Raw genomic sequence first — 14,122 nt, 5'->3', positions numbered from 1 at the left:
TGAATTCAGCTTGTCCTGGGATATTACTTAACTCCATGAGAGTCATTGAGTAAAGAGCTTTGTTATCATTCCCAGATCAGCTGAGGCGCGATAGCTTAGATATCTTACCATGCAAGGATAGAAGGCCAAGGGTTAACTCCTCGGTGCTTAGTAAGATTTGAAGCTCTTTTGTCTGCAACTCACTTGTAAATGAACTTGTTAGCAAGAGATTGAGTGGTGTATGTGGCCTCAACGTGGTAGGGTCATCCCTGAGGTTAAAAAAAAAAATCCTGAGCTGAAGAGCAAGATTCTATTCCATAATGGTCAATTGTGTAATGAATAGATCTGGCCTCATTTATCAGAGGTCACCTTTCCTTCATCAGTATTTCCTCATCATATTAATAGTGGCAAAGCAAGTGAAACACTGCTCTCCCAGCGCATCAGCCTCAAATAACTTCCAGGTTGTCCTTTCCAGAGGGAAGGACACCAGGCCTCTCTCTCTCCCTCAGGCGAAAGTGTTGAAGAAAATGCCAGCGTTGTGGTCAAGCTGCTCATCAGACGTCCCGAGTGCTTCGGCCCAGCTCTGAGGGGTGAAGGGGGCAACGGACTGCTGGCGGCTATGCAAGGTGCTATTAAGATCTCAGAGAACCCTGCCCTCGACCTCCCTTCCCAGGGTTACAAGACAGAAGTGTAAGTGAATTTTACTCACCGTGTGTGCAGTTGGGCTGACAAATACTGCCAGTTGGTGAACCGCTAGGGCGGGATCCGTAACTTTGCCTGGTAGAAAGAGCAGATGTTTTACAGTGGTTCAAACGCTTACAATCACTTTGTCAGGCCCGTGATTGTTTTGGTTTGTCGAGAGAGCTGAGGGGTCAGTTGCAGCTTCTTCCATTTCTTTAGGCCACTGGGCACAGCTGGCAAACCACTGAGGTGGCAAAGCCGTCTGGTTTTCACAACACCTTCTTACATCACTGCCTCAGGAGGACTGCTCAAGGAAATGTTTTGAGCCTTTGGAGTCCTTGCAGATTGGTTGTGGAACTTCCAGGCTCAGAGTCTAGTGGATGTCGTCTCTGATTGTCTTTTTACTTCCCCCCTACCATGTCCAGTAGCCATTTGCCTTTCTTTATCTAGTTTATGCCACACAGAATATAGAATGTGTGTAGCCCAGCAGAGTCGACTCTCCAGACAGTTGGCTTTTCATTTCCCCTACATCATCAGTTCTGAGAGGTGACTTAGTAGACCAGAGAGAGCTCAAAATATATTTGTCTCAACTTTCTTATATAACATGAGATAAAACTAAGACCCGAAGTAATATAGCTCGTTAACCTCCGAGGCAGGATGTTCATACAGCTGCCCTGACTCTTTGTCCAGCTGGCTTTCTGTGTACATTCAAAGAGGAAGAGAGAATGAATAGTGCATAGCATCAGCATCTAAATTCATGTTTCAAGGTTCATGGGATCCTGGAGCTATTGTGAAAAAATATTTGTCCCCTTTGAGTTTAGTGAATAAAACCACTTCCCCAGCTCTGAAGGGGAGAGTTGTGAGGGGAAGTTTGTTGAACCAGAGTGATGCGTTCTTTTTAAGCAGTGCCTGCCACTAAGCAAGGCAGCCTCTCACATGCAGTCTCTCACATGCCTTCCCCGTATTGGTTCTTTCTCTGCAGCACACAGGACGATGGAGAGGAGGAAGAGATTGTGCATATGGGCAATGCAATTATGTCGTTTTATTCGGCACTTATAGATCTATTGGGCCGCTGTGCTCCCGAAATGCATGTAAGTGACAGAGCTTCCTGACAGTAACTTTGAGAAGCCTGAGTCGAGGACACCAGAGAAGCCCTGAGTGTAGTTTCTTCATCTGGGTCTGGTATTTACTAATAAGCTTCTCTCTAGATTACCTTTAGCTAATGCCAAAGTAGTTTCCTCGGGGAGCCAGAGAGAGAAAGAAAGACAGAGAGACATGGAGAGAAAGAAAGACAGAGAGAGACAGGGAGAGAAAGAAAGACAGAGAGAGACAGGGAGAGAAAGAGACAGAAAGACTGAGAGAGAAAGAGACAGAAAGACGGAGAGACAGAGAGATCTTTGTTACAGAGAGATCTGGATGTAACCTCTATATATTTTGTTTTAAAAGCCTTCCAAAAAGAGGCTTCCACGTACCTCAGCTTGGCCAAAACGTGGCTAACCTGATTTTTGGCTGTACCATCGTAAATGGCCTCATGAGTACCTATGTGGGAAATCCTGTCTTGATAACCAAGGCTTTGGTCTCTAGGAAAACAGCTGGGACTTTTACAGGCACACACACAGAGGTGGTTCTGTCTGGTGTGCTGTCTTCTTAGACCTCCAGTTTTGATCTAAAAGGCGTCCGTTCCCTTTCTCTCTCACCTCTGCTGATGGGATATTCGGTGTTTTTCCTATACAGCCACACACTGGAATTGAGAGAAAACAGTTGATCTTCTTATGGAAAGGAAGTCTAAATCTTGATGTTGGCGGCTGATAAGAATGACTGGGATCCTGGTTCCTCCTGGGCTGTACCAGCCTTGCTACATCAGCCTCTCTTTACACTGCAGTTCCTTAAGTTTTCTTTAAGGAAAGAAAGGAACTCAGGAGGGAGGCAGGGAAACAGCAGAACCCCCTACAACTTAGAAGTGTCAGGCCCCTGTGCCCACTCTAGTTCTCCTGATCACTTCTGAAAGCAAGTTATATAGCTGGCGTGTTCTCACAAAAGACAGCATGAGAAAGTTAGCACACCTGATCCTACCTAAAGAAGAACTAAATACGTTCCTTACTGCCTACAACCTCCCTGCCTTAGCATATTACACACACACATACACACACACACACACACACACACACACACACACGCACGCACACACACACGCACGCGTGCTCCCTCACACCCCTACAGACCTGTCATCACCCCACCTGGGCTGACCTGGTCCTCAGTCCCCAGATGTTACTTTTCGGTAGAAGGTCCACTGCGCCCTTTTGGGAGACCTCTTGTGCAGGAAGACAGACATTATATCTGTGTACATGCAGCTCGGCTAGTTAGCATATGTATGAATGAACCTATCTCTTTTGGGACGACTCCAGCGAAGCCTTCAAATTGTCTCTTAGAGTCTCTGTACTCTTCTTGCCCACCCCCAACATTCTTCAAGCTCAGAGGAAACTAAAATTTGTAAGTGGTTTTCACACCTGCTACAACTCTGAAATCCAGTGTTGTGGACACATTGTCAGGACTCTGACAGGCCCGTCGTGAAGGCTCCTGCTGAGTTATCTGCGGAGGCTCTCAGCCTCCGTGGAGAAAGGGTGTGACTGAAGTCCGTGGATGTTCTCTCTCAGTCACCCTACTTAGAGAAGTAGTTTCTCTTCCCTGTGGCCACAAGAACCAGCAGCAGTTAGGGGGACTCAGAAATACACCCCTGCTGATGGGACAAGTCTCCTGCCTTAGGTTAGGAGGGGCAGTGTGGCAGGTGTGGGGGCCTCATCTGTCTACTCTCTTTCCTGTGTGACAGCTCATCCAAACAGGGAAAGGAGAAGCCATCCGGATCCGGTCCATCCTGCGCTCCCTGGTCCCCACGGAAGACCTGGTTGGGATCATCAGTATCCCCCTGAAGCTGCCCTCCCTAAACAAAGGTATGGAAGCAGCTTTGGGCTGAGCCTGCCCCTTTAGTACCTTTGCAGAGGCAGAGGCCACCTCCAGATGACCAGGCAGGCTGCCGGGGGAAACGCCTGTTCTTTTCCCAGTGACGTCACCGAGCTCCTCCATCATCTGCTTCCCTGTGTCAAAATGGCCAAATCTTTGGTCCTCTGGTACAGACACGCATCACCATGCAGGGACCAGGGACCACTCTAACTTTCTCAAGGGTGACAAAATGAGCAGGTGCTGTCCCTTAGCATGGCCTGACTCTTCTCCCTTGCCAGTGTGCCCTGGGAGAGCGAGGCAGCCAGAGAGGAAGTGTGCAGGATACCTTCTGCCGTGGACCTGGAAACCCTCACAGCCCAAGATCACAAGTAACCAATCATCCCCAAAGTATTTTAGTTCTGAGTCACTCCGCCTTCTCCTCGGGCACGTGATGGATTTGAAAAGAGAGCATGCGTCTGGCTATTGGCGTGCTTCCCAACCTGCCATGCCATGGAGCATCTTCACACTTATGGAATAGGGGCTCTCAGAAAATAAATATAGAAATTGTAGAATATGTGTCTGAGTCAGGGTTTCTACTGCTATGAAGAGATACCATGATCCTGGCAACTCTAATAAGGACGACATTTAGTTGGGGCTGGCTTACAGTTTCAGAGGTTCAGTCCATTATCATCATAGTGGGAAACATGGAGGCATGCAGGTAGACATGGTACCGGAGAAGGAGCTGAGATTTTTACAACTTGATCCCCAGGCTGCAGAAAGAGACCGTACCACTAAGCATGGCCTGAGCATATATGAGATCTCAAAGCCTATCTCCACAATGACACATTTCTTCCAATAATGTCATACCTACTTCAATAAGGCCATAGCTCCTAATAATGCCATTCCCTATGGGCCAAGCATTCAAACATTTTGAATCCCCCTCATGGTTAAATTAGTAACATTGGACATAGGAATTTTCTGCCTATTTGATGATCATATTTTAATGAACTGCTTGAGAATGAGAAAAGCAGAGTTACCCAATTGAAAAAGTCTATAAGGGGCCATTTCTATTCCAAGCACCACAATACTTATTTTTTTTAAATGTTCTAGAATATGTGCCACTTTTATAACTTGACAAAGCACAGTGAAATAATAGTGTGTCTGAGAAAAAAAAAAGATGTTAAATGCCATGTTTCCCAATGATGTGGTGCTTTCTTTAAGCATAAAACACTAAGAAATAATGTTCACCAAAGCACCATGGCTGTGTAAGAGACTGCGTTAGCCTCAGCCATTCAGCTCCCTTGTGCTTAGCGATGAGAGGCCACACAGGTGCCCTTCCATCTTAGCAGCCCACACAGACTTCTTAGCAGAAGGAGGCCCTGGGACGGACAGCACTTGAGCCCTGTGCCTCCTGGGATGCCTTAGGAAGTCTACTCCACGTCAGCGTTCCACATGCTATACCTCTTCCTGCTTCTCTTTCCTAGTTTTTTGGTGTGAGCCAGAAGAGAGGAAGCTGTTTTCTATCCAAGCTAAAAATTCTTTTTACTGTCCAAGCCAATGGAGTGAATTTTCTCTGTGGATTCCTCCTTTATTGCTGAGCCAGCTTTCCTTCCTTCCTTCCTTCTTTCCCTCCTTCCTTCCTTCCTTCCTTCCTTTTCTCTTTTTATTCGAATAAGACTAAAATGATGAGGTAACTTGATCTAAGTGTCACCTTAAGCAGACACTGAAGGAGCGCTTGCTGTTTTACGCTGTGATATGATGACTACAGATGTGACACGTTATTAAATTTTATCTACTTTCTCAACATTTGGCCATCACTTTCCTACATCATCCACCAAGGGGCAGCTGCTCAAGCTTGATCTCCTACCATTTTCCCCCACTTTACGATAGATATTCTCACCATAGACGACTCCATGCTGCCAATGTGGTATCACAGAACGTAGAGTTGGAAAGAGAAGACATAAAGCCTACCATTGTGTTGTATTTTCGTCAGGTAAATTTCAGCTGATACAAATAACTGATTATGATTTAGAGTAAAATTAGAAATTAGTGAACTATGACCATGAGTTACCCTTTTAGAACAATCTACCTCACTGTAAATTTAAACTTTTAACAACAAGCTCGTTTAATAACCAGCTCATAGAGACGTGACGGTTGCCTCCTCCATCCTTGCTTACGCTGTTCCTTGCTTAGTTCTTATTTCTAAACTTCCTGTCGCCCTAACGCAGCAAGCTGTGGACAGTTTCTATGCTGCGTCTCAAACTTCAGAAACAGGAAATGGCATGTTCTGTTTTTCAGATGGGTCAGTCACTGAGCCAGACATGGCGGCCAACTTCTGCCCTGACCACAAAGCACCCATGGTACTGTTCTTGGACCGTGTTTATGGCATTAAAGATCAAACTTTCCTGCTCCACTTGCTGGAAGTTGGGTTTTTACCTGACTTGCGGGCTTCTGCATCTCTAGACACAGTAAGTAGCTAAAATAAAGAGGATGGAAGGGAATTTCCTCATGGTTAGATTAGTAACACTGGACATAGGAACAAATATTTCCTGCCTACTTGATGATCATATTTTAATATCCTGCTTGAGAAAGAGAAAAACAGAGATACTCAAAACTGGAAGACTTTAATTCATTGGCCCTAAAGCTTATATGCAGATAAATCTGGCCTTAATTTTCTGTCCAATCCCTTCCATTGAACCAGCACCCTCAGCATCTTAAGCCTCCAGGCACTGTTTCTTAAGGAAATAATAGACAGGGAACCACTATGGTATTCATCATAGAATATTTTCATAGCATCCCTATTACCCAGCAGGTACTAATAGCAATTTCCCTATTATCTAAATCCTGCTTAAACCAGTTATGAGTATCACCAAAAGTCCCCCAAGAGAATATATATCTATAGACTATGGTTCTGTTGCTTATGGAAATGGCTGGCTAGAGGTGTTTCAGGTCAGAAATACTCTTCATTCTCACTTACATTTGCCCCGACCACCAGGGTCACAAGAACTGACTGGCCATAAGATAAGAAATGCCAGCTGCCATGTCTGTGTTTTGGAGAAAGTGGGAAGTGAGGACACAAGGATCAGCTTAATTCCAAAAAACTCTTTACTATAGGCTTGTTTGCAGTTAGGCGTCTCAACATCGCCACCTGGTGTCCAGTAGTGAGAATTGCAAGCTCTGGGGTGAGGAGTCTTTGCTTCGTGGAGACAGGGCACGGACATGAGGAACAATCTATCATTGAAGGAGTCAGAGCCATAGGATATTTTTGAATCTTCACTGTATTCCACCCGGCCACTACTTTTGCTTGGAGATTTACTATAAATCTCTAGGTTTTAAAAATAAGTTTTAAAATTTCTACACTTCAAGTTTTCTGATTAAAGTATTTTAATTTTGTTTTTTGTTTTTCGTTTTTGTAATTCAAACAGCAAATTCAATTCCAGCATCTTCTGTTAGGTCCTGTGCTTGCCAGAGTACCATCTGCCACCCTTCTCCAAAAAAAAAGAGGTTTTATGTTCAGTTCCTCATCTGAGAACCTTCAAGTCACAGGAATCAAAGCCCTGCCCCCCCCCCCATTTTAACTACACTTCTCCAAAAGCAATAAATGTAAAAGGCGAGCTACTTTCTCCAGCATGGTTACCAATGCCTCCAGAAGACAAACTTCTAATAATTAACACCAAACCCCAGAAATGTGAAGAGTTCAAAGAGAATAGTTTTTGAAATCATAAATTGCTAGGATGGTCCATTCAGCTATAATAGCTGTGATAATTGCAGGAAATAGTGACATTTTTTTCTCTGTGGGTCTCCAGGCTTCTTTTGAGTCCTTGGGTTTTCAACAGTGATGTGAGTCATGCTCTGGCTATATTTAGTGCCACTGAATGGATCTTCCTTTGACTCAGCTTGTCAGTCTAAGTTTACAAAGAGGAACATTGTTAGTGAAGATTCTACCAGATCTTCAGAAAAGACCTGGATTTCTGTTCCTTTCTGTACTCCTCATGCAGTGGCAAGTTCCCTTTAGTGAGGTTAACCCTCAGATTATTCATCAGGTTGTGAGCTGCTCATGGTACTGACAAAGTAGGCAGTGAGCATTAAAGATTAACTTTCTCTTTGTAAAGCTGGTGAATTTGAGGGACGTGGCTGAATATACCAATTTGTTAGCCTTAAGTCACAGGAGGATAAGTGAGACCCCTGTAAGGTAACAAGTACCAGCTAAATCCAGGATGATTGTGCAATAGCTCAGTACCTGGAAATTCAAATATCAAGGATGCTGGGTTAAAAGGCTCATTAATTGATTTTAGTAAGAGTTTAAAATTCTTCTTTGAGACCATTCAATATCCAGCCATCTTTATGTATTTACTTTATTCTGGGGGGGGGGGTCCAGGGTAGGAAAGAATGAAACTCTGTTTAGCACAGTTTAGGTAACTCAGGCTTAGCCAAGACTTCAAGAGTCTGACCTCAGCTTATTTACCTCTGTTATATTTAAACATTGCACAATTTGGGGGGGGGGGGAATCATATAGCAATTACTCAGTCCCATGGGTGCAGTGAAGTTTAAGACACATTTGCACTGAAACTCTTTACAACGAACATGTGGCTTCATCCATAAGACGGGTTCTTGTTGACTTAGAAGCAATGCTCAAGATAAGGGGTCTGGGGATAGTGACTGAGATAAACGTTGTGCCTGCCAGAGTCAGGGTTTGGCCTGGCCCTAAGATGACATAGAAGTCACTTAGGATGTTGTCAAGCACAAATGACAGCTCTCACAAGAATGAGCTTTATGGCCTAGAAGCAATGCTCAAGAATGAAAGGGAAGGGTCTGGGGTAAGTGAAACATAAATTCTGGGAGACTCAGGCTGAGTCTGGCTCATTAGACCAGAAAGGACCACCAGGTTGTAAACTACATCCATCCCCAGTATCCCAAAGGAGCACAGACTAAATATCTCCCTCCCTAGAAGGATGCCTGAGTGTCTACTTTCCCTGGCTTCAACAGTACATATCTGCATGCACCATGGCTTTTGCCCTCTCCGGGTAGGCTGTGGCTATAGCCACGTGTAAGTTTCCCTGGCTTTGCATGGAGCTCCATGCACAGGCTCAGCCGGCTGTTTTCTGAGAGGTTAACCGATGCCTCCGTTCCCTTTCTTAGGTGTCCCTCAGCACCACAGAGGCTGCGCTGGCACTGAATAGGTATTTATGTTCGGCTGTACTCCCACTCCTTACTAGATGCGCCCCTCTCTTTTCTGGGACAGAGCACTGTACTTCTCTGATTGATTCTACACTGCAGACAATATACAGGCTTTCCAAAGGACGTTCCCTCACCAAGGCACAGAGGGACACCATAGAAGAATGTTTGCTAGCCATTTGCAAGTAAGTGTGCCCTCCTGTGGTATTTACTTGTACGTAAGTATCCGTGCCAAATTCATTTATGTTGTCATGGTTAGATAGTACATGATTGTATAATAGAATAATGCATTGTGAAACTGGTTATAAAGTCTGAGGCCACTACTCAGCCTTTGCCATATGCCTAGCCTACCATTTCTCTTAGAATGTGCTTGCTACCTGTATCGGTCACATAACCTTCCATGTAATCATCTCTCATTACGAGGAAGGGGAGGGTAATGCTCTCAGGGTTTACCCATTTCAGGTGAAAAAACTAGGAAAATTGATGTCATTTGTGCCTGAAGCATTTCTATAATGAACTAATTAGTTCTGAAATGAAACCCAGAAAGATTTCTCCACTATCTAAAAGAGATAACTTTTATACAGAAACAAAACTCTACATGTAAATCAAAACAGTAGTACACTTCCAGGTTTCCCAAGACTTACCACAAAAGGATCTGGTCACAGTGAGGAGCAGGGGCGGGGGGAGACAGTAGCTTTTGCCAGTGTACCCAGGCATCAAGGGCAGCAAAGAACCTTGGGAATCTGCAATGCGTCTGAAAGGACAAAGGATGAGATGCTTTTGCGTAACTGGTATCACACCAGGGGCTAGGATCCCAGCCTGCTGCTTTAACCCAGCAGTTTCCCCGCGCAGCTGTGAATTAGAATCACTTTCTGAGATCCTAGATAAATATCCCAGCCCCAGGATTCAAAATCTTGAGGGATAGACTCTGGGATCTAGCATGGACGCGCACTGAGTAAATGGATCCTATTAATGATATGCAGCTGTGCTTGAGAACTACTAGTGAAATGATCAACAGGCTCCCATGTTAGGGACCGGAGGGACGTCACTCCTGAATCTTGTTTATGACACATGTCACAGACACTTGTATTAGAAGGCTCACGACAGCCAGGAGAACATTTATCAGGGTTGTTCACCATTCAGACATCAACGAGAAGGCAATCTCAGGTAGGCGATATTGTGACTTACCTATTAGACTCTTCATAATGAGGATGATAGAAATGCTGGCTGATGCGGGGCAGGCAAGACACTCACTGCTAATGAGAATACAAAACAGTACATCAAGTTTGTCAGATAATGGGGCCATTTCTCCCAAAATTATAATTTCAATAATCATATTCCTTGTGTTTACTCAAATTATTTGATAGCTTATATCACATAAAAATCTGTATGTTTATATCATCATATACATTATATATATATATAACATAAATACATTATATTATATAAAAACCTGATTTTTATATCATGTTAGTCATCATTAACAAAGCTTAAAACAGCCAAGATACCCTTCAGTGAATGAAAACAAACAAACAAAAACCTATGGTAAGTCCAGGAAATGGAATATTACTCAGTGCTAAAAAGAATTATTAAGCCACAAAAAGAATTGGAGAACTTAAATGAGAATTACTGAGTTGGAGAAATCCCTTTGAAAAGGCTTCTCTTATCAGATTCTAGATATAAGACATTTGGAGAAGCAAAAGCCTTTGAGATAATGAAGTGATTCGTAATTTCCAGAAGCTGTGGGAAAGAAGCATAGCTACATTGGGGCTCAGAGAAGTTTGGGGACAACGGAAAATATGCTGTGTCATCTCTGATGGCTCAGCTATGCCATTATTCATTGTCACTATCCATCACAGAGAATGAGCCCCCATTTAAATGTTACACTTTGCTACTGCTGATGTGTCCCTGTAGGCTTTCCTGTTTTAGCCAATGAAGTGCCCTCCTCGGGAACATTGACAATGGACAACAGATGAGACCACACAAGTGGGCATAGAAGGGGCCTATGGGGACTCTGTCTTCCTCTCAATCTTTTTGTGACACTAAAACCGATACAAAAAACTTTAAAATGTATACGGAACAGCGTAACACATTTCAAATATAAAAGCAGCCATAAAAGATGTTTTAGTAAAGGTAACCTACATTCTCTGTATTTGTAACCTTCTAAAGCCCAGAGGCTTCACTGCAAAGTACTATTTGCCCAACATGAGAGGTACAGGGTTAGAGGTTAACACAGACTCAAGGCTCAAAATGGGCTTTCTTTCCAATATATTGTGCTGGCTGGTCTTATATCAACTTGACAAACTCTAGAGTTGTCTGAAAAGGAAGGAACATCAGTTGAGAAAATGCTTCAGTAAGATCCAACTGTAGGGCATTTTTTAAAAAATTAGTGATTGATGAGAGGGCCCAGGGCACTGTGGGTGGTGCCATCCTTGGGATAGGTGGCCATGGGTTCTATAAAAAAGCAGACTAAGCAAGCCATGGGAAGCAAGCCAGTAAGCAGCACCCCTCCATCACCTCTGCATCAGCTTCTGCTTCCAGCTTCTGCCTCCAGGTTCTGCCTTTTTTTGAGTTCCTGTCCTAACTTCCTTCCATGATAAACAGCAATATGGAAATGTAAGCCAAATAAACCCATTCTTCCCCAAATTGCTTTGTGGTCATAGTGTCTCACGACAGCAATAGAAATCCTAACTAAGACAATCCCCTTCCAAAATTGTATGCTACCGCACTGACTACTTCGTTTATCCTAAGGTTAGTATCATTGGGGAAAGAATTAGGTTAAATAGAAAGGACATAGTCATGTAAGATAGACAACAAGCTTTGCAGACATACTGACCCACTAAGAGATTGGAGTTATCTGCTTCACCACCTCGAAAGGAAGAGTTCTGGCCTCATTCCTTACTGGTGTGGGCCTCCGCATCTCTCCTCTGGAGACAATGGGACTAGGTGGTCCTACAGAACAAACCCTCTCCATCAGCATCAATGCTGTACCTATAGGAAGAGCTGCTGCTGTCTCTGGTCTAGCTTCTGCTGAATCTGACCTCAGGTTAGAGCCACATCAAGAAAGGCACCAAGTGTCTCAGAATTAACTCCAAATACAAAAGCCAGGTTCGTGTGACTGGTCAGAACTAGGGGTATCTTCAAAGAAACCAGAGTTTGGGGCAAGTAGAAGTTTGCATTGACCTGAAATGAGGCTCCACATTTGTCCCTGTGGTTCAGGGGGCAATGCTCTACTCTTCCTCAACTTAAGCTCCAGGTATGACAGGCAGACCGTTCATAACTGGGTATTCTATTATAAATGTGTAATAAGGCAGTGTCTTGGTTAGGGTTCTATGGCTACCATGAAATGCCATGACCGGAATGCAAGTTGGTTAGGAAAGGGTTTATGTGGCTTACACTTCCAATATGACTCAGTGAAGAAACTCAGAACAGGAACAGGACCAAAACCTGGAGGCAGGTGTTGATGCAGAGGTCACGGAGGAGGGCTGCTTACAGGCTTGCCCTCATGCTCAGCCTAAGCTTACAGCCCAGTGGTGGCCCCACCCACAATGGGCAGAGCCTTCCCACATCAACTGTTAAGAAAATCCCCCATGGCCCATCTCATGGAGGCATTTTCTCAACTGAGGCTCCTTCCTGGCAGGTGATTCTATATTGTGTCAAGATGACATAAACTAGCAAGGACAGTCAGTCAACAATAGGATCAGAGACTTGTCCCCATTTATTACTATTGAATAAGAAGAAGAAACACTGAGTGAATTTTGAGTCATAATTACTAGATTCAAGCAGGGTGTTTCTTTGGGGATGGGCTTTGATTCACCTTTCTTAACCCAGAGAACCTTTTATCACAAGGCAAGTTTTTAGGAATTAAGAACACTGTCTTCTTTTAAAATCCACAGAGACCTTTAGTAAAAATGCAGAGCCCTCCTCATTACAGCCACTCAGCTTAGCATGCCAGCTTGGAAACTGCCTGATGCCACTGGCTGTGTCTTCTGCTTTTAAGTGAGAAGACTTAGTTTTTAAGACATGGGATCCTCTTTCTTTCTTTTTGCCCATTCATAATTTTCCCAAATTAAAAGAAAAAAATAGCCTCACCCATTTAAAAAAAAAAAAAAAGCGTTGTGAAATAGACAAGTTTTGTTCCTCGTCACCTCTATTCGTCCTCCTTGCTGAAGGTGCTTTGATGAATTCTCCTGTGTGTCTCTTTTACCAGTGAAGTTCCTGGTCTTGCCTCTATAGCTCCTCAGGTGTCTGTGAAAGTAATTTGGGGATTCATGAACTAAAATTGTACTCACACACACACACACACATGTGCAAACATAACTCAGGCTGGACAAATGGCTCAGAGGTTAAGATCACTGGCTGCTCCTCCAGAGGTCCTGAGTTCAATTCCCAACAACCACATGGTGGCTCACAACCATCTGTAATGGGATCCAGTGCCCTGTTCTGGTGTGTCTGAAGGCAGTGACAGTGTACTTATATGCATTAAATAAATAAATAAATAAATAAATAAATCTTTTTTAAACTGCTCTGGAGAGAATCCATAGGAACCTCTTGGCTTTATCTTGGCATCTGAAAAGTAAAAGTTAACCCCTCTTAGCTCTCCTTTCTCTGTCTCAGAATTTACTTGCACCAAATACCACAGTCATGAACTCAGTAATTTGATAAGTCTTTAATTAATCTTTAATTTCTGTGTTTGCTATTTGCAGAGTTGTTCTGAGAAGGGAAAAAAAGCCCAAAGAAATTGTTCTAATAACGTGAAATTCCTGGACCAGATTATGAGAGAGATTTTAGGGCTGCCTTCAGTCATACCAGTAGGTGGAGTTGGATTCCACCTCTGCAGCTGACCTGCTTTATCTTCTTCCTTTGCAGCTACATAGTGAGACTGTCTTTAAAGAAAATCCCTAGTTCTGAGAAGTCGCTGGAGATGGCTATAAAGCCAGCCACATCTTTCTGATACATATTTTGCACATAATCACTGAATATATTTTCAGTGCATACAGCCCCAGATCATCTTCATGCACAGCCATTGGAATTTAACCTTAAGTACCCCAATTCATTAAGACGTGCCTCTTTTTTTATATTTTAACCATATTCCATTTTCAAACAGGGGCTTTACCATCCAATATGATTTATTCAAGATCTGTGTTAAGACACTCTTTGGTTTGAGGCTTATTTTATACTGCTGCTTTTTAAATGTTATGTTTTATTATTGAGTGTGAACGGAATGGGTGTGTGTATGCATGTGTGTAAGTGTGTATGTGTGTGTGAGTGTGCCTGTGTGTGTGTATGTATGTATGTGTGTGTGTGTGTGTGTGTGTGTGTGTGAGAGAGAGAGAGAGAGAGAGAGAGA

At 43.5% G+C, this 14,122-nt stretch overlaps 1 protein-coding gene across 1 annotated transcript in view; it reads left to right on the top strand.

Moving 5' to 3' along the window:
• The window catches only part of Ryr3 (ryanodine receptor 3), a 525,260-nt gene that overhangs the window by 393,477 nt on the left and 117,661 nt on the right, over nucleotides 1–14,122 (top strand). Inside the window, 5 exon segments of the mRNA XM_029536054.1 lie at nucleotides 489–669; nucleotides 1,643–1,751; nucleotides 3,488–3,608; nucleotides 5,896–6,065; nucleotides 8,737–8,957. Of these exon segments, the coding sequence (XP_029391914.1) occupies nucleotides 489–669; nucleotides 1,643–1,751; nucleotides 3,488–3,608; nucleotides 5,896–6,065; nucleotides 8,737–8,957 (802 nt within the window).

Source organism: Mus pahari, chromosome 3, assembly GCF_900095145.1.
Source record: "Mus pahari chromosome 3, PAHARI_EIJ_v1.1, whole genome shotgun sequence".
Lineage (NCBI taxonomy): Eukaryota > Metazoa > Chordata > Mammalia > Rodentia > Muridae > Mus > Mus pahari.
The sequence above is the reverse complement of the archived record's forward strand: the minus strand, read 5'-3'. Positions and strand labels throughout refer to the sequence as shown.